The following is a 24,556-nucleotide window of genomic DNA, read 5'->3' as shown; positions in this document are numbered from 1 at the left end:
ATCAAATACAATAAAAGGGTTATCACACCCAGAGGAACAGACCAGTTTACAAGCAAAATCTAGATCTCTTTTTGGAATTCATAAATAATACCAAACTGCCACAGCATCTATTCCCAATTTAAATATATTTATTTGTCATATATATATATGTCAGGCTGCCTCTGGGCTGCAGGCTGATGGTTTATGATCTCTATCAAACCCTTTGTTGTGCTCAGATTTAATATTTGCCATTTCACTGGATTCCCAGGTGACCTTGAAGGCCCCTCGCATGTAGCAAAGGACAGTTTTGCTGAGATGCTGAATTTGAGCATTTCGAGTTGCAGCTGGTGGGTGGGAGCCAGTGACCTGGCCTGTGCGCCGGCTGACAGCCCCGTGTTCTCATGTCTTCTCTGTGACGTGCGTTGTATTCATGGTCAGTCTCCTGAGTTGATAGGCTTTTTGTAAGAGATGAAAGCCTAGTGCTGGCAAAGTGAACAGATCGTGAAGTCACCAGAAGAGGGATGGTTCGCAACGTGGAAAGAGCAGTCCAGGATAAATTCAGATATGGAATTTTGCTTTTGCCAGTGGCACAAATTTATTGCGTGAGTACAACCGCCATTCTGTAGCTTTGTGAGGAGAATAAATGTCCCATCATGCAGTGTTCAGGCCAGCGCAAACACGGCTCACCCAAGTGAGAGATGAAGGTATCAGAAGGAGGTAAATGCGGGTACTCATGAGATGGGAGGAAAGACATGGTAAACACACGCTGGTGATTCAGGAGAACAAGGGCACCTTGTGTGGACTTTTTCTGGAAAGCTACGGGTAGGAGAGCACTGGTGGTGGAATGCCAAGCTGACCTTCACTCAGAGGAAAGGGTGATTTCATTTTACAAAGCATCTTCTTAGCATAATATGACTCAAAGGGGTCGCATTGGTGAAGGAGCCATCTCTCCCAAATGAAAGACACTTGGGGACAGAGGATTTATGCATTCACAGCTGGTCCCTGTTGGAAGAAAATGTCATCAGGAATATACTTTTCCCAGAAGAGGCTAGCCTGGGCTGCCAGCGGCCCAGGTCGGAAGACGACCTCTGCTCGGGCCACGTGGGGCTCTCTCATTCCCTCAGAGCACAGTCCCCTCCCAGGCCCAGGCCACCGAGGCTCACGAGGAAGGCCCCCTGCCCTATTGGCAGACCAGTGAAAAGGCTGGGGTCACCACACAGCTCTGAGACTGATCGTTAAAGCGCCTTAGTGGGAACTGGAGAAGAGTTCATGAATTTCTGTCCCTTATTCTGGCTCTGCTCCAGCCTTCCACCAACACTGGCAGTAGCACCCCACACATCAGGGTTTGGCTTAACTTGACACATGACCCTAGTCCTTTATTTATAGACTCATGTGAGGTCTGAAGGGGAATTGACTGCTTCAGTTGGGCTTGACTGCAAATGACAGAGAAAACCACCTACTCTAGTAATAGTCACAATATTGAGATTTACCAGCTTCAGACTTGAAGTCATTTTCCATCCATTTATTTGGCAAAATGATAAAGCCAGGTGCCAGAGGTATAAGGTAAGAAGATGGGCCTGCCTTCAGGAAGTAGGGTGCAGTCATGAGACCTGAGCTGGCCGCTCTTCCCTTCCCCGCCCACGGCAGCCCCCCTTGCCGGTCCCCAACGTGCAGAGCTCTGCCCACCCCAGGGCCTTGGCACCTGCTGCGGCCTAGAACTGCCTTCCCATGGTAGCCCCAGGCTTACTGCCTTGAGGTCTCTGCTCAGCTGCCACCGTCTCAGACAAGTGCTGCCTCAGAATTCTTCCCTTCCCTCCCGCCACCTCCAGCCCTCCACCCTGAAGTATTTTTCTTCTAGCACGGGTTCCCACTTGGCGGCAGCATCTAGGTGCATCTGCCTGCTCTCTCTGCCATGTGACCATGGGGTCTGGGAGGGCAGGGGCGTGCCCACATCCCCGACACTCAGAGCAGCGTCTCATTCAACCAGCGAGTCCCACGGGCTAGTGAAGGTCAAGAGCCCGTGTAACCCCATGATCTTTGCCTGCCAGTAACACACTTCTGCTTCAGTTATCCTTGAGGAGAGAATGTGTTTTCATTTCTGAGTTTTTCGGCTCTAGTGCCAGTGGGATTCAAGATCGTGTCCTTTAGCTTCCTTTCACTTCTTTTTCCTGACCTCCCCGCTAGTTCAGGGACCCGATCCCTTTTTGCTCTGACTGAGGGAGACCCCGTGGGTGCTGCCGTCCACTTGTTAAACAGAGTTTTTAAAACGCCTTCAACCCTCGCCTTCTCCGAGGTTTGTTTCACCCTCTCATCCCTCCATTTGCAGAGCAGGCCAAGTAACTCATAAAAGTGGACAAGCAAGGAAGCGTAAAGGCAAAAGGGTGGTCTTGACGGGGGTAAGCGGAATCTCTGGGTCACATTTCCAGCAGCTCCTTATTTTTCTGTCCTCAGGAGAGGCTTTGGGGGTGGCACTTGCCCAGAGGCAGTACATCAAAGTCAGAAAATAACCCACCACATGTTTCTTGCGTGGTGCAGCCAGTGCAGGCACTGTGGATTCTTCTGGGGCCCCTGATTATCCGGGTGAGCTGCCTGGAGGAGTGGTGCCCTGAATTAGGGCCACACTCAGTTTCCAAAAAATTACAAACAAGTTTGGGAGATTCCACATAAATTTGAGATTCTAGCTTTTCTTGGGGGAAAAAACTTGCCTTTGGCAACACCAGAGCTGCAATCTCAGGTGGGAAGCATTGGCTGGAGGTGGCCCTGTCCTGGGCGGGGCTCCACCCCCACCTCTCGTCCATGGAGCCTGCCTCTGGTTCCTGGGGGTGTTCACCTCTGCAGCCCCTCTCCTTGGTGCCAGTAGAAATGGGACGTTCCTTCCTTTTAGCTTAGCTTTTCCATCAAAACCACAGTTCCCGTCAACCCAGGCCCTGGCTGCCCTGGAAGCCAGCCCAGTCGTGTGCGTGCTCCCTGCCCTTTTGCAGACACCATTCTTGATGTCAGGAGGGACACTCGAACGGGGACAGAGCTGGAGAGTCAAGGGCATCAACAGAAATCTTTAGTAGTCAACAGCTGATGGTTTGCTGAGGTCAAGAGGCTGAAAGGCTACTAATTTTGAACAAGCCTTGCACTGGGCCAGATATATATACACATTTTTTTTTTTTAAGATTTATTTTTTCTTCCCCTCTCCCTCCCCACTGTTTTTGCTGTCTTGTCCACTCTCTGCGTGATCCTCTGTATCCACCTCTGTCTTTGCCCTCTCCTCTCGTCTTTCTCCTCTCGGATTCAATCTTGGGGACCTCTGATGTGGAGAGAGGTTCCCTGTCAATTGCGCCGCCTTAGTGCCTGCTCTCTGCTGTGCTTCACCGTGACTCTCCCCTTCCTCTCTCTGTTGCGTCATCATCTGGCTGCGTGACTCACTTGTGTGGGCACTCGCTCACCACACGGGCACTCAGCTCGCCACACGGGCACTTAGCTCACCACACGGGCATCCACATGGGCCCTTGGCTCGCCACACAGGCACTCGGCTCACCGCATGGACACTTGGCTCACTGAGCTTGCTCTCGGCTCACCATGAGGGCATTGGCTCGCCACGCAGACATGCTTCCTCTTCTTTTTCACCAGGAGGACCCAGGAACCAAACCCAGGTCTCCCACATGATAGGTGGAAGCTCTATCACTTGAGCCACATCCACTTCCCCATATATTCTTATATTTTATGTATAATAACTTCCTTATCTTTGAGAGGTTCTACCTGCACCTCCAGGTAGTTGGTTCCAGGCCAAAGTTGAGATCCACTTTTGATCTTCCCCTTAGATGGCACAGTCCAGTTTCCTAAGTTGAAGTCACACCTCCGGCCCACCCAACAGTTCCACTCTGATCCCCAGTTCACATCTCAAACCAGACTTGTCCTGCCCTGCCCTTCCAAACCTTCTGCTTTCCCCACAGCCTTCCAGCTCAGAGGAAGGCAACTCCAGCATCCATTTCCTCAGGCCAAACCCTTGGAGCTGCAGAGCCTGCCCTCGCTCCTTTCTCGCTGGCTCGCTCACTGGATGTCGGCAGTGCCCCCCCCGCCCCAGCCCCTGCTTTCTTTCAGTCTGTTCTCCACTCAGCACCTCAGTCAGATCCAGGCCTCCCCTGCTCTACATCCGTCAGTGGCTCCCACTGCTCTTTGGTGTCAAGACCTTAGATGGCCTCCGAGGCACTGTCGGATTTGTTCTTCCCCTTCCCCTTCCCAGCCTCCTCTTGACCTGTACCCCCTGCTCGCCATGCCGCAAGCCCCCATTACAGTGTGTATCTCCTAAGAACAAAGGCATTCATTTTACATTAGCACAATATAATCAACTCCAGGCTACGTCGCATTAATACAACACTATTATCTAAGCCACAGGCTCTAGTCAAATTTTTCCAGTTGTCAAGATCCTGTTCTTCACAGCCATTTTGTTTCCAGTCCAGAAGCCTGGCCTTCTGTTGCCTCGTCTGCTCAGTCTCCATTAACCTGGAGCAGTTCTCCAGTCTCTTTGTCTCTCCAGGCCTTGACATTTTTGGAGAGCAGCAGACCAGTTGTTTCATGCCCCTCAATTTGGGTGTAATAGTTTTTGAACTGCACTCCAAGAACGTGGCCTTAAGGAGCCTCCTCCTGTTTTCTGGCCCCAGGACCCGGCAGCTGGCGAGAGAGACCCCTGTCGGCCACCCGAAAACCCATGTTCGAGGCCGAGGACCGAGAGGAAGATGCCTCTGCTGTGCTCAGAGCCATCCAGGTGGAGAATGAGTCCCTGCAGAGGGTGCTGCTCGGCAGGAAGACCGAGCCTCCTGCCAGCCGACTGCAGGTGCGTGAGCAGGCAGCAGGGAGGCAGAGAGGGTGCTGGCTGCCGCCCAGAGACCAGGCGGCACGTAACGCCAGGAAAGGGAGAAGCCACAGGCATCACTGACCACAGACTCATCTACCTTGGCCATTGACCTGACAAAGTTCCTGTTTCTTCCACCTCCTTCCAGGCTCTTGTTTACTTCAGAAAGAGCCTGAGTGGGATACTAACATGCCTCCAAGCAAAGGATGGACCCCTCACCCCAGGGTTGCAAACTGGTGGGTCAGGGAAATAATGGCCTGAGAAACTGACATGGAGAGATATGGCTCTCTGACTTCTCTAGAAAGACCTCATTTCCCAGAGCCAAGTGGCAGGGCATGAGCCCTGCAGGCTTCCACAGTCCTCACCACTCCCTATCGTCCTCCCCCTGGCTGGCCATCCTTGTTCATGAAACCTCCCTGACCCTACTGGGGTTTGAGTTTGTGCCCCTGCCTCCAACTCTGAGGAGAGATGGTGGGGTAGGTTAGGGGTCCTGGGCATACCTCAGGCACATCCTTTCTCAGAAGCATGTTACCTAACTCGCCTGTTGAAACCCTTTTTCTTATCTGGTCCTACTCGATAACAGATGGTAAGCCCAAAGCAGGCAGGCCTGGCTTCATTGTCCTGTTTTATAGACATGGCTGCTGGTACCCAAGGAGGTCAAGTGGTCTGGTCAAGGCACATTATCGAAAGCAGGCGAGATCTGCTGCCTGCAGGCCCAGACCCTGCCCGTGCCGCCCGGCGCTCCCCCAGGCTCAATCACAGGGTTGCTCACTGGGGCATGTCATGTGGCACCTTCCATCTGCTTTCCTGGGGCTCTTTCCTTTGCCCCAACACGTGTCTATGAGGTCTCGCGCTGGGCCCTGTCCCCTTCTGTGCCCTCTTCTGTCAGTGAAGGAGCTGTAGTAGGGGTGGCCTTGTTCCAACTTCATGTCGTGTGATTATATCATTCCAGGGTGCAGAGGAACCACTAGCAAATCCGTGGGCCAGTCTGCTGAAGGAGACAGAAGAGATCCCACCCGTCGAGGTTAGTAAAAGACTGAGACGGACAGCAGCCCCGTGGACACAGCGCCTGGCGATCTCCAGAGTGCTTTCCTCTTCTCTATGATCCCCAGGAGGTGAACAGCACCCCTAGCCTCATGGAGCTCACAGACAACAAGCAAGCAAAGCCATCAGCGAGCAAGGTGGCTTCAGAGAAGGATGGCAATAAAGGCAGCCATGGTGGCATGTGGGGTGGTCGCTACTTCAGCCGGGGTGTCTGAGAAGGCCCCTTGGAAGGCATCTCATTGGAGCTCAGACCTGCCTGTTGAGACAGGGACAAGGAACAGCATTTGGAATAGAAGGAACAGCACAGGCAAATTTTTAGAGGAGGAATGAGGAGCAGGGAGAAGCCTGGTGTGTGGAGGGGAAAGGAGTGATGGGCAGAGTTGCACCCCAAAGCACTGCCGTGGTGTACCTACTCGTTCCATTATATCCTGGTCTTTTTGAAGTGTCACTACCCGATATTTCCGACAGCCCTGCACCACTGCCCATCCATGGTCCGGGATTTCTGGACTGGGATTTTCTGTGTCCCTCAGAGCTTCTGATGACTTTAAACATTTGTAGATAGAGAATATAGTGCAATTCTAATTTGGATGATAAATGGAACAGCAGGAAAAAAGGCCAAAAGAAAGAGCCTAACAAGGTTCCTGGAATTTTCCATGGACTCTGGTTACTTTGTAGTCAACAGACAGGTTCAGGTGGATGAATGTACTGATGAAAGAAGTTTTCAGTAGCTCATTGAGGCCAGCCATTACCTCAGACCTCCCAGATCATAAGAAACTTTTTGCAAAGGTCATTGAGGGCCTTCTAGGTGCAGCCAGCCCTGCGCTGACAGTCGCTCTCTCAGTCCTGTTCCTGCAACAGGCCTGACAACCTGGGAGTGTGACCCTTGAACCGCCTCTGCTGCGTCCTGGGCCAAGATTGGTGGCTCAAAGCTTGTCTAATGAGGCTTTCCATCCTCAGCAGCTTCCCATCACCCCGGCGACCACCACGCAGGAGCCATCCGGGACGGCAGGGGGCGCCAGAGCCATCAATGAAGCCATGGACCGAATCGGCCTTTTGGGAAGCAGGTACTGATCCGGCCTAATTGAAAACAACAAAGCAAGCAAACAAAAACAACCCAAAACCTAGCAACGCAGCCACAAGGAGCTCCAGTAAGGCCTTTCTTTCTGGGTCCTGTGCTATTCCAGATCATTTTTAAGCCACCTTACCCCCTCCAACTCTAAGCCACCAAATTGACCATTTCTTTTAGGAAGGTGCCTCTTGTCTTGTTCAGTCTGGCCCCACCCTGTGTAAAACTTCACCCTTCTCAAAGGTTTCCACTGGGGTACCCCACACAACAAAGGAACGTGAGCTTGCTCCCCAGCAGTGCATGGGTTGGGGTAAGGGTCGCCCAAGCCAGTCCTTTGACTTTTTTTTTTTTTTCCTGTGAAAAGTTTCCCCAAATGTAACATTCTGCTCCATTAGCATTTAGCACCCCTGACAGTTTTATTATCAAAATAAAGGCTTCCCTACAAACTTCAGGCAAAATTTTGATGCTCCAACTTGAACCTGTGGTTTGAAGCCCACCTTGATACATGGCTGCATTCTCAGGGCAGGCCTGCAGAGCTATGTCCACTCTGCACTGTGCAGAGAGCCTGGCCGAGGGGCCGGAGGGGCTGAACTCCAGCACCTGCTGTTCCCTGAGCTGAGGCCCTGGCATGGGGTGGCCTCGGCCCAGAAAGGGGACAGGAATCTATTGGCAAGCCCGCACTGTGCCCCCTCCAGATCTGTGTCTGCCCCAGAGGCAGCTCCTTTTTTTCATTTGCTCAGGAACTCTGAGTAGGTAAAAGGCAATACTGCCCATTCCTGCAAGAGCCTGCAGCTCCGGACTGGAAACTGTGACTTTATACCATCATGGCCGTAAATAAGAACTCACAATCGCCCCTGAGTGGGAAAGGGCTGGACCATGAGGGTATCTGATATCTGTTAAGTTTCGTTTACAGGTGGCACATCCTCAACCAAACACTTCTTGCTTCACCAGGATCTTTGTGTATCAGGGTTTGGGGGATGTGCAGCCTTAAACAGCACACGTGGAGTCTGGCTGCAAATGATGAAAGGGCACATTCTACTGGGTTTGGAATGCCTCGGTCCCTAGAAACAAGCGGCAAGGGGGGATATCTAGAACAGGCTCAGCACTGTTTTTCTGTAAAGGGCCAAATAGCAAATACTCTAGGCTTTGCTTTCTGTTGTTGTTTTGTTTTGTTTTTCAACAACCCTTTAAAACCATAAAACCCTTCTTAGCTCACAGTCCACACAAAAATGGGTCAGGGGCTGGATTTGATCTTCGGGCCATCATTTGCCGACCCCTGCTCTAGCTCCTGGCACTTTGTCAGTTGGCTTATGGGAGGTCAGCTGGCAGCCTCATGCCAGCAGCGTTTTGCTTACCTGGTTCCAATTTCATCCCTAGCTATACAGTTATGTATCAAGGGGCAGAACGGCTGGAGTGCTTCTTGGAACCTCGGTCTTCTGTCTCTTTGCAGAAGAAATGTAAGTGTAGTACCCTTGATGGAAATGTTCTCTTTCGGGACTCATTTGTTATTAACTCTCATCTCAGGCAGCAGCAGAAGCTCCTGAAAGCTCTCCAGGCCATCGAAAGTGGCCCCGCCCATCTCCACCAGGTTGTTTCACCAACAGAGGAGCAAGCACTGGACCCAGAGGTGAGAGCCCCGATTCATGGGGATTTGCAAATGTGTTCGGAGTCTCTCCTGAAAACGGAGGTGGGAAGAGGCACTCAGAGCAATGGCTTCTGTTCGGTGGGGATGGCTCTGACACGGGGAAACCTGGCATCTTTCTGCTTGCATCTCCATCTCTCCTTTCCCCAACACACACACAGACACATACGTGATGAGCAGTAGAAGCAGCGCAAGAAAGATGTGAGCCAGAAGTTGTATGAGAGAGCAGCCTGTCCACACAGCAGGGAAGACCAGAGCACGTGGGCCCATAGGAAGGTGTCCAGTACCGCCAGCAAGCAAGAAATGCAAATGAGAGCAACCTTAGGGTCCCATTTGATATCCGAGCAAAGAAATTATTTTTAATGATAACATCTAATCCTAGCAAGGTGACAGTGGAGCTGCTGTGTCATCCACTGCTGGAGGTAGTAAAAGCTGGTGGAGCTCTCCTGAAAAGCTGAATGACCAGAGCAGGCACGAGCCTTAGAATTAGGAAGGTCTTCCCACCCAGTAATCCCACTTCCTAATCCTAAGGAAATAACAGAAATAAAAAGTGAAAGGCACAAAGAGATCTGTTGCAGAATGATTGGAGGTTGAGAAAAATTTTTGAAAAAAAAAAAAACACTCGGGAAATTGCCTAAATGTCTCCTGATAATGGAATTAATCAAGTAAGTATGATGTATCAGCACAAGGCAGTAGTACAAAAGTGTGGAAATTACCATGACGGAGATCATGCAGATAGAAAAAGTTAGAGCTGTTTAATTAACCACGAAAGGGGATGTTAATCTTCATTGAGTCCAATATGATTACAACTGTCCAGAGGTGTGACCGTGTGTGCTGGCGGAGCTGAGTGTGGCTGCACAAGGTGTCAGGGCAGAGGTCGTGGGCTCTTCTTTCTTTTTTTGTGTTGAAAGGTCTGTGTCCCTTCACACTCTTCTGTGCCTTCCTTTACCCAAAACATACTTGTAATTATTGGGTTTGGTGCTCACCAGTCTTAGGAGTGGCCCACAGGGCCTTCATGAAGGCCTCCCAAAACCCCCTATAAAAACCACATGACTGCAGAAAGCTCTGCACCTGGACGAGAGGTCTGTCTTTGGATCCTGTGCCTCCACTTAGAGGCGTGTGACCTTGGACAAGGCCCAGAAGCTCCTCTCTGATCCTTGGCACCTGTGCCTGTGAAGGATGGTCAAGAGGAAACAGGAGAGGTCCATGAGGCTGTGTGGCCTGGCATGTGTGGCCACGGAGGCTTCAGTTGATGTCCGCTGAAACGTCACCATCTAGGAAAACCTAACTATGGTCCCTCCTGCATAGAATAGTTGCTTTCTTAGCTTTGAAGTTTCTAAGTAGAGAAACTTCAGCCACAGTAAGAAGAGCCAGAATCAGTTAAGACTTTTTAAGTTAAAGAAGACAGAAAATCCAGTGCCAGCTGACTTAGGCAACAAAGAGAAGGCTTGATCTCGTAGCACAAACTGTGCCTTCCATTCTGTCACCACCATGTCAGCTACGTCCTTGGACTCTGCCCCCACCCAATGCCCAGTCCCAGCTCTGCCCTCTTCCCTGCTATCCCTCATAGCCAGAGTAGTTCTAGCCTCTCACCCCCTCTGCCCCAGCACTGGGGAAAAAGGAGTGGTTCTTCCCACACGAATCTGAGATGGCCTTTGTGCATCAACCACGTCAGGTCCCATGCCACCGCAGAGCCACTTCTTCCAGTGGTCCAGAGGACGGGGACAGGGATTGGCTGGGACCAGTCAGGTTCCTCCTTGGGGAGGGGGAAGGTCAATCCCCTATACCTCATGGCTGAGAAAAGAGAGGGACGACTTCCCCAAAGGGAGATCAGGTGGTCCCGGCGAGGGAGGGGCTGCCAAATGCCAGGGGCCAGGGAGTTTCCCAACCAGATCCCCAAGCGGGATCCTCCGTCAAGCCACACGGTAAGCAGGAGCAGCTGGCAGGCTGCAACGCTGACAAGCTGGGACATTTCCACAGTTAGCAGACCCTTCAGTTTCTCCATCTAGAAACTCAGCCGCAGGAATTTACACGTTTTAGATTGCGCCAGGGCGAGAGGTCCAGCAGCCCCTCTGCGTGGCAGCTCGCCTTCCATCTGGCCCTCCTCCCAGCCAGCGAACCATGTGGACACCGCTGCTTCCTCACACCTTCCAGACCCTTCCTCTGGCAGCTCACGAGTACAGTCTTATGAACCTCCCCATTCCCCTGCGTGAGGCAGGCCAGTTTAGGTCCATCGCCCAGGGCAGCAGGGGGCTGGGCAGTGGAGGAGGAAGCCGCGGGCTCTGCAAGCCGAGCTGATCAAGGCAGCCCTGTGTTCCCACTGGGAGCTCCGTGCTGACCTCTCCCCCTCCTTCCTCTCTCCCTGTCCCCGTCCACAGGACCTGGCAATCCAGGCTTGTCCAAACACGCCGGGAGCGACGGCACATCTCGCTGGCGATTAATTAAAAAAATGAGTAGGGAACAGTTGCCATTCATTTGCTCGGCTCCCTGCTCGCAGAACCACTGCAGATTAAGCAGCGCTAATTAACAGAGGGCACGCGCATGTGGGGAGTGCACCATTTTATGAGTGACTGATCCGTGGCAACCGGCGCTGCCAGCCGGAGCCAGGAGGGGCCTCTGGAAGCCATTCTGCAGTGGTGCTGCTTCCTGAAGGTTCCCGCAGGCGGTCAGCCAGACTCCCTGCCCGGGGCAGGGGGAGGGGGACACGCATTACAATGAAGGAGCAAAGTGGAGGAGGTGCACCCTAAAAGGGTGCACACAGAGCCTCCTTGGGGCTGATGCCCTGCTTGCCCCAGTTTGGCAGAAGCCATGATGCGCCTCCAGACATGAGCATTGGGTGGGGGGAGGGAAGTGCACATTCAGGCAGAATCCTATACTTTTTATTGATTTGCCAACCCTTATGGAATACTTACTATGTACCAGGGGACCCAGTAACTAGGTGTTAAATGCTTTACAAAAAGGAACTCAATATTCATAAAATTCTTGCTTGGAGGGTTTATATCACTCTCATTTTACAGATGGGGAAACTGAGGCACTGAGCAGTTAAACAGTTTCTTGAAGTGCATCGTCCAACTGTAATCAGTGATGGAGGTGAATTCAGACCTGTCATGTTTTCATTCTTTGACCTCGTTTCTCTCTGCTCGAAGGATAAATTGACAATGGACGTGGAAGAGATGAAAGATGCCGTCTACGTGACCATGGAGATTTTGTCCAACTGGGGCAGCGCGCTGTGGGTGGGTCTCACCGAAATTGAGTTCTTTGACACGGACGGCACTAAGCTGTATGTGTCACCTCATGATGTGGACGTCCGGAACGCAGACACCCCCGGGGACCTGAGCTGCCTCATCAATAGGAACTTGGCTGTAAGTGGCTTCTTGGCCGCGTGCTTGGATGCCTTTGCTTTGCCCATCCTATGCCCGGGAGAAGGCTGTGGGTCCAGGGAAAGGGAAGAACAAAGAAATCTACCACGATCATTCCACTGGGCAGAGCTGGGGGAAGGCGCCTGAGGAAATGGCCAGAAAGGCCTCCCAACTGTCTCCCTCCAGCTCTTTCCCAGATCCCTGCCCTGTGGGTCGGGGGGCGGCAGAGAAAGGAGGAGCCAGTTCACCCCCTTAGAGCCACCTTGTAGCTGCATCATGGAGTTCCACACCATTGCTTTGTAGGTAAAGAAAGGAAGGCAGGGAGAAGGGGGTTGGCTAGGCCAGGGTCACACAGCTGGGACGTGGTGGAGCCTATTCCCACCTGCAGCCCAGCCCAGAGCCCAGGCCCTGCCTCCCTGGGGACCACATGCCTGGCATGTGCCTGGACTGAGCACCCAACAGACCAGTGCTTCTCTCCTTTAAATAGCTAACAGTTTTTTTCACAAAGGCACTGGCTTTCCCCCTTCCTGCCACTTGCAAGTTGGACACGAGAGCATGAGCTAAATTGAAGCAGACTGGCCAGCGGTGCAATCTTTACTATGATGAATGTGCTTTGGCATGTTCCTAATTACCCATGGGAGGGACCTGAGAAACAAGGAGTGGAGGTAGCCTCGGGTGGGGACAGGGGTGGGCAGGGGACAGGGGAGACAGAAACACTGCATCAGGTCCTCTCTTACACCTGTAAAATTTCCTGCCACATACTGCTATTATCTTTCCAGGAAAACAGATTATGGCTTTTTTTAAATACAGAAAATGACAAGAGCTGCCATGAGCTTAGCTCTTGCCTTGTGCCAGGCACTGTGTTGAGTGCCCCTGCTGATGATCTTATTTATTCCTGAGCAGTGCTTGAGAAGCAGAAAGGCCTGGGTTCAAAATATTGTCACTTACAGCTTCATGACTGCAATTCACCTAATCTCTACTGCCGTGTCCTCATCTTAAAATGGGGAAACAATATCCCTTACCTTCATGCGAAGTTGTAAAGATTTCTAAAGCCTGGTTCTTCCTGAGAGCTCCAAAACATCAGCTATTATTATTATCTTGTTATTTTTAAGTAGTAGTAGTATTCCCATTTTAAAGAAGAGGAAACAAGAAAGGTAGGCTTTGAAATCTCCGGCTCCAGAGACCTGGGTTTTGGGCCTGACCCCATGGCCTTGGACAACTGTCCAGCCTTCTGAGAGTCAGTTTTCTGCCCCTTGTGGAATGGGAGGGGAGGAGGTAATTCAGTGTGGATTTTAGATTGCCAGCAGCTGAAGCTGAGTCTGGCTCACTTTCGCAATTTTCTACAACAGAAATTTGTTGCAAGTCTTTCGAGTAGCTGGTGTGCTCATGATCACCCAGGCTAGAAGAGGCCGTGATCCGTGGCGTGCTGGGGTTCTCCGTGGCTTCCAGGGATGCACGGGCACCAGGGCTTTGGTGTTTGGGGGAGAGGGTTGGGAGACTGGTGTGTCCTCTGGTTGCTTTGCTCGAGATACCCAGTCCCAGGAGAGGTTGGTAGGCCACCTTGGGTCAAAGGTCCACCTTCTGGCTTAGAGGGCAGGACACCTTGATACCAGTTCCACCAAGAATGCCCCAGCAGGGCAGGGAAGGGATGTTCCCTGAAGGAAATCAGGCGTGTTCCCAAGTGAAAGGTGGGGTAGCCGCTGGGCCGCCAGGAAACAGCAGCCCCCTCCACTGTTAGATGAGCAGTGCCTGAGGCTCCTTCCAGACCAGCTGCTCTTGTGATACCACACGTCAAAAGAAGGAGTTCCTGTGGGTAACGACTGTTTGGCGGCTCGAGCCTTGATACCCCTGCTCTGCTTTCAAGTCTTCAGGCTGCAAAGCTCGCTGCTGAGGCTTGGACCAGTTCTCGGCCCCTCATCCCCTTGGTCAGAAAACAGTAGCTTTTTGGAAGTCTGTCGGCAGAACAGCGCACACTGGCAGTGATAAAAAGCGACACTGGAGTGGATGGGAACCAATTCTCATGCTCGCGCTCCTTTTCCCTCTATTAGCAGAGACTGCCGAGCTTTGCCACGTGATGGCAGTGAGGACTTTGGCTCCTGGTTTTGGAGGGCTTATGGTTCCTTTTCTCTTTTTGGCTCTGAGGTAGGACCTAAGGAGCTGTCTCACCCGGGGCTGCTGGGTCTCTGGGCCCAGCTGTGGCAGGAGCGGAATTCCCCCGGCCATCCTCGCCTGGGGTCTCCCTGGGGGTCGCCCTGTGTGCCAGGCCTGGGGCTGCCGGAACACGCTGCCTTTCACAGCCCCCTGATGTCACTGGCACCTTAGCCAGGGCCTCGGACATCACCTCATTTGAGCCTCCCGTCAGCCTTGGGGGGACTCTCCACGTTTCGTAAATGAGGAACCCGGGTCCAGGAGGTTAAGTGTTTTGGTCAGGGTTACACAGCTGTGGAGTGGTGGAGGGCGGCTGCAAGCAGAATGGAGGTGGAGCCTGGGTTGGAGAGAGAAGTTGCTTCTACGGAGGTCAGTTGCGGGCTTGTAGGAAGCTGCGGGAGTCCCCAGGCTCAAAGCAGACTGCCCTCCCTCCTCTGCCTACACCGCTCTCGGTGGCCTCACCCTGGCCCGTGGCTGCAAGGTGACTCCAGATTTATACCGTCAGCCCTGCCTGTTCCACTGAGCTCCTGACTGTCAACTTCCTGCTTGACATCTCTTCTCGGATGTCTAGTAGCCATTTCAGAGTTGAGAGATGCCAAACCTGAGTTTTGATCACCTCTGCCCGCAGCCACAACTCCTCCTCCCCCACTAGGCCTTTGCTCTGTAACTGGCATCACTGTCTGCTCAGCTAACCACACTGACTACTGAGAATCTTCCTTGGCTCCCGCAGTACCCTCCCCAGCTCCTGCCAGCCCACCAGCAAGCCCTGTTGATTCTGCCTCCAAAGTGGAACCCAAATCTGGCTCCTCCTCTCGCCTGCAGACACCTCCCATGTTGCATCACCTGTTCTGTCACTTGGACTATTAAGCAGTCTCCAATCTCGTCTTCCTCCTTCTCTTCTTGCCCTAATACTCCATCTTCCACTCAGTATCCAAAGTGATCTTTTTAAAATATCATGCCCCTCCTCTGCTTAAACCCTGGGGTGACCTTCCATTGTACTTAGAAATAAAATGCAGGTGTCCCCACACGGCCTGGGAGGCTCTCCCAAGCAGGCCTCCAGCTCCCTCTCTGACTTCCTTGTACACCCCGCCCCACACACAGGGCCTTCCTTCTGCTCCTCCGAGCAGGCCCCCTCATAGCCCCCTCTGGGTTCCGTCCTCGCTGTGCCCTCTGCCCAAAACGCCCTTCCAGTGGGTCTTCATGTGGCTGGCTCCTCCTCGTTCAGGTCTCATCCCAACTGTCCCTTTTCCAGCGAGAACTTCCCTGACCCTGCAGAGGAGTCCTGTGTCCTGCCCCACTCCAGGTGCTGCACATCATCCTGTTTCTTCTCTTTTTTTTTTTTTTCAGAGCATTTCTCACTATAAGAAATAATGTCCACTTGTTTATTATGTCTTCCCTTTTACTCTATAAGTTCTTACCTAACCTCTATCCCCAACACATAAAGGTGTGCAATAACTTTTTATTTGGAAAGAATTGTAACTCACAGGAAGTTATAAAAATAGTACAGAGGACAGAAAAACAATAGAGAAAAATCAATGAAACTGAAAGTTGTTTCTTTGAAAAGATTAACAAAATTGACAAATCTCTGGCTAAAGGTTTTCTTTGACCAAGGAAAAAAGAAAGAGCACTCAAATTACTAAAATCAGGAATGAAAGAAGGAACATTACCAGCAACTTTACAGAAATAAAAAAAGGACTACAAGGTAATATTATGAACAGTCATGGCCAACAAAATAGACAACATAGATGAAATGGACAAAATCCTACAAAGTACTGAAACAGACTCAAGAAGAAATAAATAATCTGAGTAGACTCATAACAAGAAAAGAGATTGAAATGGTCATCAAAAATCTACCCACAAAAAAAAAACCAGATGGTTTTACTTGGTAATTCTATCAAGAATTAACATTAATCTTTCACAAACTCTTCGAAAAGATGCAAGTGGAAAGAACACTTTCCAACTCATTTTGTGAGGCCACTATTACCCTGACACCAAAACCAGACAAAGATATCACGAGAAAAGAAAACTACAGACAATATTCTATGTGAATATATTCATAGATAGCAAAATCCTTACCATATACTAGCAAATTGAATCCAGCATCTTATAAACATGATTGTACACTATGACCAAGTGGGGTTTATTCCAGGAATGCAAGGTTCAACATATGGACATCAATCAGTGTAATATACCATAGTAATAGAATAAAGGCAAAAATCACATGCTCATCTCAACAGAAAAAGTTGGATTTTGACAATATCCAACACCCTTCATGATCAAAACACTCACCAAACTAGGAATAGAGGGGACCTTCTTCAACATAATAAAGGACATATATGAAAAACACACAGATAACATCATACTCAGTGGCGAAAGACTGAAAGCTTCTCCTCTGCCCCCTAAGATCAGGAACAAAACAAAAATGCCCACTTTCACCACTGCTGTTCAACATTGTCCTGGAAATTCTATCCAGAACAACTAAGCAAGAAAAAGAAATAAAAGCATCCAGTTTGGAAATGAATAAGTAAAACTATCTCCATTTAAAGATAATTTTCTATATAGAAAATCCCAAAGAAGCTACAAGAAATCTACTAGAGCTAATTAACAAATTCAGCAAAGTTGCAGGGTACAAGATTATCACACAAAAATCCCTTGTGTTTCTATACACCAGCAACGAATAATACAAAAATGAAAGTTTCATTTACAGTAGCATCTAAAATAATAAAGTAGGAATAAATTTAACCAACTTATACACTGAAAACTATAAACTATTGCTGAAAGATATTAAAGACAATGTAAATAAATGAAAGACATCTCACATTACAGATTGGAACACAATACTAAGATATTAATACAACCCAAAGTAATGTACAGATTCGATATGATCCTTATCAAAATCCCAGCAGCCTTTTTGCAGAAATGGAAAAGCTGATCCTCAAATTCATATGATAGTGCAAAGGACCCCAAATACCCAAAACCATCCTGAAAAAAAGTACAAAGCTGGAGGACTGGTACTTCTCAATTTCAAAACTTATTACAAAACTACAATGATAAAAACAGTGTGGTACTGGCATAAGGCAGACATATAAAACAATGGAATAGAATTGAGAATGCATAAAGAAACCCTGTGATCTATTGGCCAAATTATTTTGGACAAGGCTGCCAAGTCCATTCGATGGGGAAAGAATAGCCTCTTCAATAAATGGTGGCAGGAAAACTGGATTCCGCATGCAAAAGAATAAAAGTGAACACCTACTTCATACCATAAATAAAAACTCAAAATGAAACAACAACCTAAATATAAAAGCCAAAGTCATAAAACTCTTCAAAGAAAACAAAGGGTAAAGCTTCAAGATCTTAGATTTGGCAAAGGATTCTATATAAGCATGGCACCAAAAGCATGAGCAACAAAAGAAAATAATTTGGATTTCATCAAAATTTAAAACTCTTGTGCATCAAAGGACCTTATCAAGAAAGTGAAAATACAACTGACAGAAAGGGTGAAAATATTTGGAAATCATATATCTAATATACAGAATATATAAACTCTTACAACACAATAACAACAGCAACATAAAAAAAAAAATTAAAAAATGAGCATAGGACTTGAACAGGCATTTCTCCAAAGAAGATAAACAAATGACCAGCAAGCATATGAACAAGTACCATCAGTAGTTATCAAGGAAATGCAAATCAAAACCACAAGATATCCTTCACATTCACCAGAATGACTATCATTACAAAGGGAAAAAGAAAGAAAACAGAAAATAACAAGTGTTGGAGAGGTTGTGATACAATTTGGACCCTGCATACACTACTGGTGGGAAAGTAAAATTGTGCAGCCACTGTGGAAAGCAATGTGGCAGCTTCTCAAGCAATTAAACATAGATTTACCATATGACTCAGCAATTCTGCTCCCAGGAATATGCCCAAGAGAAATGAAGGCATATATTCATGCACAAAGTGGCACATGAATGTTCATAGCAGTATTATGCATAATAGCTGAATTATGTCTGTTAGTCAATGAATGGATGAATAAAATGGGGCTTACCCACGTAGTGGATGTTTATTAGCGCCAATGAATGGATGAATAAAATGTGGTTTGTCCATGTAGTAGAATATTACGCAGCCACAAAAATAAATGAAGTACTGATACCTGCTATAACATAGTTGAATTGAACCTTGAAAATCTGCATCGTAAAAGAAGCCAGACACAAGGTCATCTATTGCAGGATTCCATTTATATGAACTGTCCAGTATAGACAAAGTTGATCAGTGGTTACCAGGGGCCTGCGAGGAGAGAAAATGAATGACTGCTACTGGATACAGGGTATCTTTTGGGGACAATGACAATGTACTGGAATTAGATACTGGTGATGGTTGTGCCACCTTGTGACTATCCTAAAAACCACTGAATTGTACAGTTTAAAATGGTGGAGTTTTGGGCAAGTGAATTACATCTCAAAAATAATTCTCAAGTGCTCTTGCCCAGCCTCCCCCAACGGTAACCTTCTATATAACGGTAGTATATCAAAATCAGGGAACCAACGTTGGTACACTTTACAGATCTTATTCCAGTTTCACCAGTTTTTGCACATACTCATTTGTGTATGTGTACATGCATGCAGTTGTGTGCAACTTGTCATGTACCCACCACTGCATCAAGGTACAGAAAGTACCATCACCAGCCCTTTATATCCAACCCCATCAGTAACCCCTGGCAACCACTGATCTGTTCTCCACCTCGGAACTTTTTGTCACTTCAAAAATGTTCTACACGTAGCATCATACAGTGCATATCCTCTGGAAGTTGGCTTTTCCCACTCAGCAGAGTGCACTTGAGATTGTTGCATGTATCAAGAAGATTGTTCCTTTTATACAATAACGTATTTACAGAACAAAATTGGAGCTGCTCCAAGGGCAGCCAGGCAGCTCCCTGAGCGTACCTGGATCAGGGTTAGGTTCTAGAAGAACAGAAACACACCTGTGGTTTGGAAGGTGGAAAGTCCTGTCTTCAGAGAGGCCTTCCATCTGCCATGAATAATTCCCTCTTATTTTCTCCCTAGAATTTATCCCTGTATGTTTGCCTCCCCTTAGCACAGGGTCCCGCTGGGTCCTGTCACCCCCAGGCACCTGCATTGAGCTCAGCACCTACCATCCCAGGGGACTCTGTCACTCTCTTGGGTGAGGGCGCAGCAGGTGCTTGTGGGCGCCTCCCCACACCGGCCAGTCCTTGAGACTTCAGCGCACCCTGGCTGTTCTCCAGCAGTTTTTTGGTGGAGCATTTTTTTCTGTGGCCTCCAGGGCGCACTTTGCATCCCGTGCAGCATGCCGGAACTGGCGAGACTTGAGGCCCTGGGCGCAGCCCTCAACCAGTGGCTGATGGGAGGTGGTGGGGTCGCCCCGAGGCGCCTCTCACAGGGCTCCTGTAGCTTCCTGGTGGGATTAAGCATCAGTTGTCCACAGGGGCGCTAGCTTGATACCAAACCCTTTACGGGTGTCCCTCCCCCTCCCCCTCCTTCTAGCTGGTGCTTCCTTCCCTGCCTAAGTAAACTGCTGGCACTCGGATCCTTGCCTCAGGGTCTGCCCCTGAGGGAACCCAAGCTAAGAGGCATGAATTAATGAATTTAAAAATCTAGGTTCAAGTCCTGACTGTACCCCTTGGGCACTGAGCCCGTGGGCAAATCAGCCCTCTCGCTGAGCTTTGGTTTTCAGTCTGCCAGAGAAATACCCATCTCCCAGGGTTCTGAGAGACGGAGCAAAATGGCGTGGAGTGCCCAGGTCTCCCGCAGCCCTTCTTGTTGCCCGCTGCGGTGGGGAGATGGGGAGGCGGCCCGGATGCTCCACCTGCCCGCCTGGCGCCTGGGGACTTCCCCAGCATGCCTCGGGCAGGCCGGCGGCTTCCCATCCGCCTTTCTTTCCCAGACTCTGTGGAAAGGAACCATCAGAAGACCCGGTTGCTAATGAGGCCCTGAGTTACCTGCGGGTTAACCGTTATTTGACTTGGAACACCACTCCTCCCACTTAGCCCTCCTGTTACTGGCCCTGCTGACAGAAATGTGAAGGGAAATCAACTGCCCTTCCGTCTCCAAGGCCTCTTCCTGTGTCAAGCAGCCTCAACCCACTGTAGGCTCCAGCTCCGCAAAGCAATGGGTCTTGCCCGCTGGAGTTTGAGATGTGATTTCTGGACCCTTCACAGCTGCCCCGAGCACTGAAAGTTCTTGCCGAGCTTGAGGAACTTGCCAACATAAGTCAGAACCCCTTGAACTCATCTCTTCCTCTTTGACAAAAGCAGCCTCCTCCCTCATGAAAGGCTCAACTGTGGCCTGGAACAAGCCACCTTTGTTCTCCCCTGCAGCTGGAGCCTGGACCTCCCGTTCCTGGGGGCCGGCTGAGCCCCAGATTCAGCCAACTCCTCTTTCCCCAGCTCCCTCAAAGAGCAGGCACGTTCCTGGTGACAGGGAGTCTGCTGAGATGTCCTCAGATACAGGGAGATGCTCCTTGAGGTAAAAGGGCCAACTTCAGCCAAACAATGCCCAGGGTGCAGTGGTCATGTATGGAGTTGCTGTGGCCACTCATCCCCTGAGCAGGGACCCAGATGCCTCCACGGCAGACAGGGAACATAAAGGTGAGCGAGCTAGGTGGAAGACAGTAGGGAGTGGTGGGGACTGTGGTGCCCTGAAGGTCAACTGTCCTGGCTGGCTGAGGCAGCACCACTCAGCTCTAGCTGACACCAGCCCGCCCTCAACTCTGCCACATCTTCCACATCTGCAGAGAGGCTGGGATCTAGATCTTGGTGGAAAGTCTTCCTGTTTTTAAGTGCTGAAAATGAATTTGCCTTTTTTCCCCCTTTAACCACACTTCCTGAGCCAAAAAAAATACCTCTGCAGGCCAGATCTCTTCTCTGAAAGTCACAGTGACAGAACAGATACTAGAAGACCTGTTTCATTATCCATTTATGCGTTCAGTTACTCATTTGATAAATTTTTTTTGTTTGGTCCGGTTTTGTTTTATGTTTTGTTTTGTTTTTTTCCTTGGTGCAAATGAAAATGACAGCCTGACTTCCCCCTCAGCTGCCTGGCTGGCGCTGACACAGCCCCCTGGGTCTTGAGGCTTGGGAACCCTGATAAAGGGAGTGGGATAAATCCCCCAGCTCGGTGCCACGGCCCCACCCCCAGAAGCTCCTAAGCCAGTTTCTTTCTTTCTTTTCTGCTTTAAAGTTGTAAAAATTCAACGGACTTTATAAGAGCAAATCACAGGTGCTGTTTACCAGGTTCATTAAATAGTGCAGGCAGTGGCTCTTTTCCCATCCCCCTCCCCAGTGCCGCTTCCACCCCCCAGGCTCTCTGCAAAGCTGATTAAGTGGATTAAAAGAACCAGTCTGGATGCAGGTGGGGGCGGGGCACACGTGGCAGCTCCGAGCCAGGGATGAGGGTCAGCGCCTGGTCCTTAGGGGAGCCCAGCGCCGAGGTCTGCTCTCCAGCGCCATCCTGGGTGGTGTGGAGGGGTGGCTGGCTTCCTGCCCCAGCCCTCTCCTGGTTGTCATTAGCGAGCGGGCCACTGTCCTTTCCCTCGGGAGGGAGGCGGAAATGCGCTCATGAGTCCCTCTCTCTCTGGCCCTGCAGAGCAGGAAAGATCCCTCTTTGTGGACGTGCCCCTTCCACCCGCCGCTCCAGCTCTTTTTTATTATCCGCAACACACGACGGCTGCGTGACTTCGGGCTAGCCAAGATCAAGGTCTGGAATTACTGGACGGCTGACGGCGTGAGTACCGGGCTCCAGGTCCTCACGGGGCCCTTGGTGGGTGGGAGCACGTAGCCTGATTCCTGAGGTTGCAGGACTTGTACCAAGAGGCCCAGCTGCCCTGCCTCCTGGATGCAGCAAGCACCTGCTGGAGATGGGGGGTGGGAGGGTGAGAAGGGGGTGTCCCTGCATTTGTCAGGACCACCAGGAGTGCAGCATCACCTCCTGAGATTTCGGAAGTGATACCAGATTGCAACTCCTGGAGCTTGAAGGGGGGTTTAGAGGTGAGCCAAGGCAAAAAGGAGGAAGTGTCTCCCAAGCGAGGGGAGGGCACAGGAGTGGAGAGGGCGGGAATGGCCTCTTAATGGCCCTCCCTGCCCCTAGGCCCAGCCTCCAGGCTGCCCTCTAGCAGCCCCTCAGGAGGTCTGATCCTGCCTCTCCAGAGACTTCCCTTGACCCAGAGGATCAAGGCCAAGCTCAGAGTGTGACCTCAGCGTCCCCCCACCCCAGTGAGCCAGACCCTGCCTCTCTCCTGCCAGCACCCGCCCCCTTATTTATGCCACCCTCCAGCCATGCCAGCTGCGCCCCCTCTTCGCTCACACCTTTCATGATGGCTACACCTTTGGCCCCTCCCTTTCAGTCCCATGCCTGCCTGTCTTCTATTCCTGGAAAACCCAGGCACCCCTTAATCCAGGAAGCTGCCCCTCACCCCCCCATCCTTCCTCTCCCTCTGGGGCATCAACCCCTCCACCAGAATTTACCACGCTGGACATCTCAAGGGCATGGTCTAAGTCATCTCCACCATTGCCCTATTCAGAGCAGAAAGGAATGGACCAGTTCGTTGTCCCAGCAGCCCATAAGTGGTTGTCCTATTCCTTTTGTTAGATGAGGAACCGGGGGCTGAGAGAGCTGAGGTGGCTGGGCAGGCTGTCGGGCAGTTACAGGCAGAGCTGGGATCCAGCTCCCTGCCCGCCCTCCTGCCCTGTGCTTCCCGCTGCGGCCCCTCCTCCCAGCCCTCAGGCGACGAGCACTGTGCATCTGCTAGGCGCGGGGACCTGGAGGTTAAGTACGAAGGACTGCCTCGGAGACGTGACAGAAGGATTCGCCTGATAGCTGGGTTTTGAGCTTTTCAAATACCCAAAGTGTAAAATTGGGAAGGGCAAGTCCGAGCCACTGGATTAAGTGAGGCAGCTTCCGTCGGCCTCTCAGCACCCGTTCACCGTGTGCGCCAGGCCCCGTGTGTGTGGAGACCGTCCTCCCTCCTGGCCACTGCGCGGTCTGAGCCTCTTGGGCCATCCTCCCGTCCCCAAGTCCTGCTCAGCTCCTTCTGGAATGGGTCCTGAAGCCACGCTGGCTGCCCAAGCCCATGCCCTGGTGCTCCGCCCGTCACTGCATACGTATCTCAGGTCAAGAAAAGCGGCTTCTCTGTGCTGGGTTACAAAGCAGATAAGCTTCGCCCCTTTGGCCAAGGCACACCTTCCCCTGTGTGCGTGGAATGAAAGAGAGGAGAAGGGTCCTAAGAGTCCCATGAGAACATTAGGCGGCGGCGTGGGTGCTCTGGGAGGTGCGGGCTGTGGAGAGGAGAAGCTAGAGGTGCTTCTACAGACAGTGGAGTGCGGAGGACACAGCCCGATGGGGGCACCGCTTACATAACGCACACCCATCTGTTGCCTGAATTTACCGGGGGCAGAAGAGCGCAAACAAAGGCAGCTGCAGGTTGGGCTTGATTTCGTATTCCCTGGAGAGTGCCATTACTGTGTGTTTTAGAGGAGATAAAAATGAGAGTTTATAGGAACTACAGCTCAGCCTGGTAGGCACGGCTGCTTAAGACAGTGCTTTGTGTCTGGGAATCCAAGGGAGGAAAGTTAAATGTGGGGAGCTAATCCAGCGAAGGCTTACTTAGAACGAAAGCATGGAAACAGCCAGAAAAAGGGGAGTCTTTTTTTTTTCATTGAAAAGTACTGTGAAATCCTCAGGCTAGCGTTCCTGGGTTCCTTGACCCTCAAGAGGCGACACGGCGAGTACAGCAGAGGGACTTCTGCGGGAGGGTGAGGACAGGGAGGTGGCTCCCGGCCACGCGGGCAGCACAGAGGTGTCACGAGCGGGTGCGCCTGCTGTTTAGTGAAGGCTGCGTGTCCCAGGCCTGAGGGCCACCCAGTCGGCCCACAGCAAATACCCATGAGTGGCAGCTAGCCGAGCAGGTGCCTCATCCCCACCGGCCTCCTAGCCATCCCGCTCAGTGGGCATCGTCCCGTCCTGTGGAGGAAGCTGGGGCTCAGAACAGCTGTACCCGTTTTACAATGCGGCTGGGGAATGGCTGCTTGGAGGCCACCTGGAGAAGGATCCGGAAACTGCTCTCTGCTTCATCAGGAAATGGTGCCGGGATCGATGAGCGATGCCTGCCTTGGGCTCAGAAAGAGGAGGGCATGACGGGACACTTGTCGCAGTTTTGACGTTCTCCGATGACGATGTGACCAGCTGGCAGGCTGTGAAGACGGAGCTGGGGAGGGGGTGAGGTCGGTCGGGCTCCTCTGGTTTTTCTCATACCCCCCCCACCTGCTGGGGATGGAACCAATACTCCCACGCACTATACCACGTGCTAACTCCCTAGTGCTTCAGCAACCCCCCAAAATATGGGCTTTGGGGAGCCCCCCATGGCACTTTCCTTCCTGTCGTCTGAGTTACCTGCTAAGTGGCAGCATCCCTGGGAAGCGCAGATGCCCACCGCCATCT

The 24,556-nt window shown here is 51.0% G+C and overlaps 1 protein-coding gene across 16 annotated transcripts in view; it reads left to right on the top strand.

Annotated features, from left to right (window-relative positions):
- Positions 1-24,556, top strand: part of KATNIP (katanin interacting protein) — a 171,324-nt gene that overhangs the window by 103,325 nt on the left and 43,443 nt on the right. For 9 of the 16 annotated variants that reach the window (XR_011647193.1, XM_058286154.1, XM_012522186.2 and 6 more), the window contains 6 exons: positions 4,632-4,804; positions 5,775-5,846; positions 6,824-6,930; positions 8,457-8,559; positions 11,721-11,936; positions 21,707-21,844. Coding sequence is in view for 14 of the 16 variants with exons in the window: in XM_058286154.1 (XP_058142137.1) it covers positions 4,632-4,804; positions 5,775-5,846; positions 6,824-6,930; positions 8,457-8,559; positions 11,721-11,936; positions 21,707-21,844 (809 nt within the window). In the remaining 2 variants the exon portion in view is untranslated. The remainder of the gene's footprint in view (positions 1-4,631; positions 4,805-5,774; positions 5,847-6,823; positions 6,931-8,456; positions 8,560-11,720; positions 11,937-21,706; positions 21,845-24,556) is intronic. The other 7 variants (XR_011647194.1, XM_058286156.1, XM_071211221.1 and 4 more) reach the window with 1 other exon arrangement.

The sequence above is a fragment of the Dasypus novemcinctus genome, chromosome 23, assembly GCF_030445035.2.
Source record: "Dasypus novemcinctus isolate mDasNov1 chromosome 23, mDasNov1.1.hap2, whole genome shotgun sequence".
Lineage (NCBI taxonomy): Eukaryota > Metazoa > Chordata > Mammalia > Cingulata > Dasypodidae > Dasypus > Dasypus novemcinctus.
This window is presented reverse-complemented; position numbering and strand designations above follow the sequence as displayed.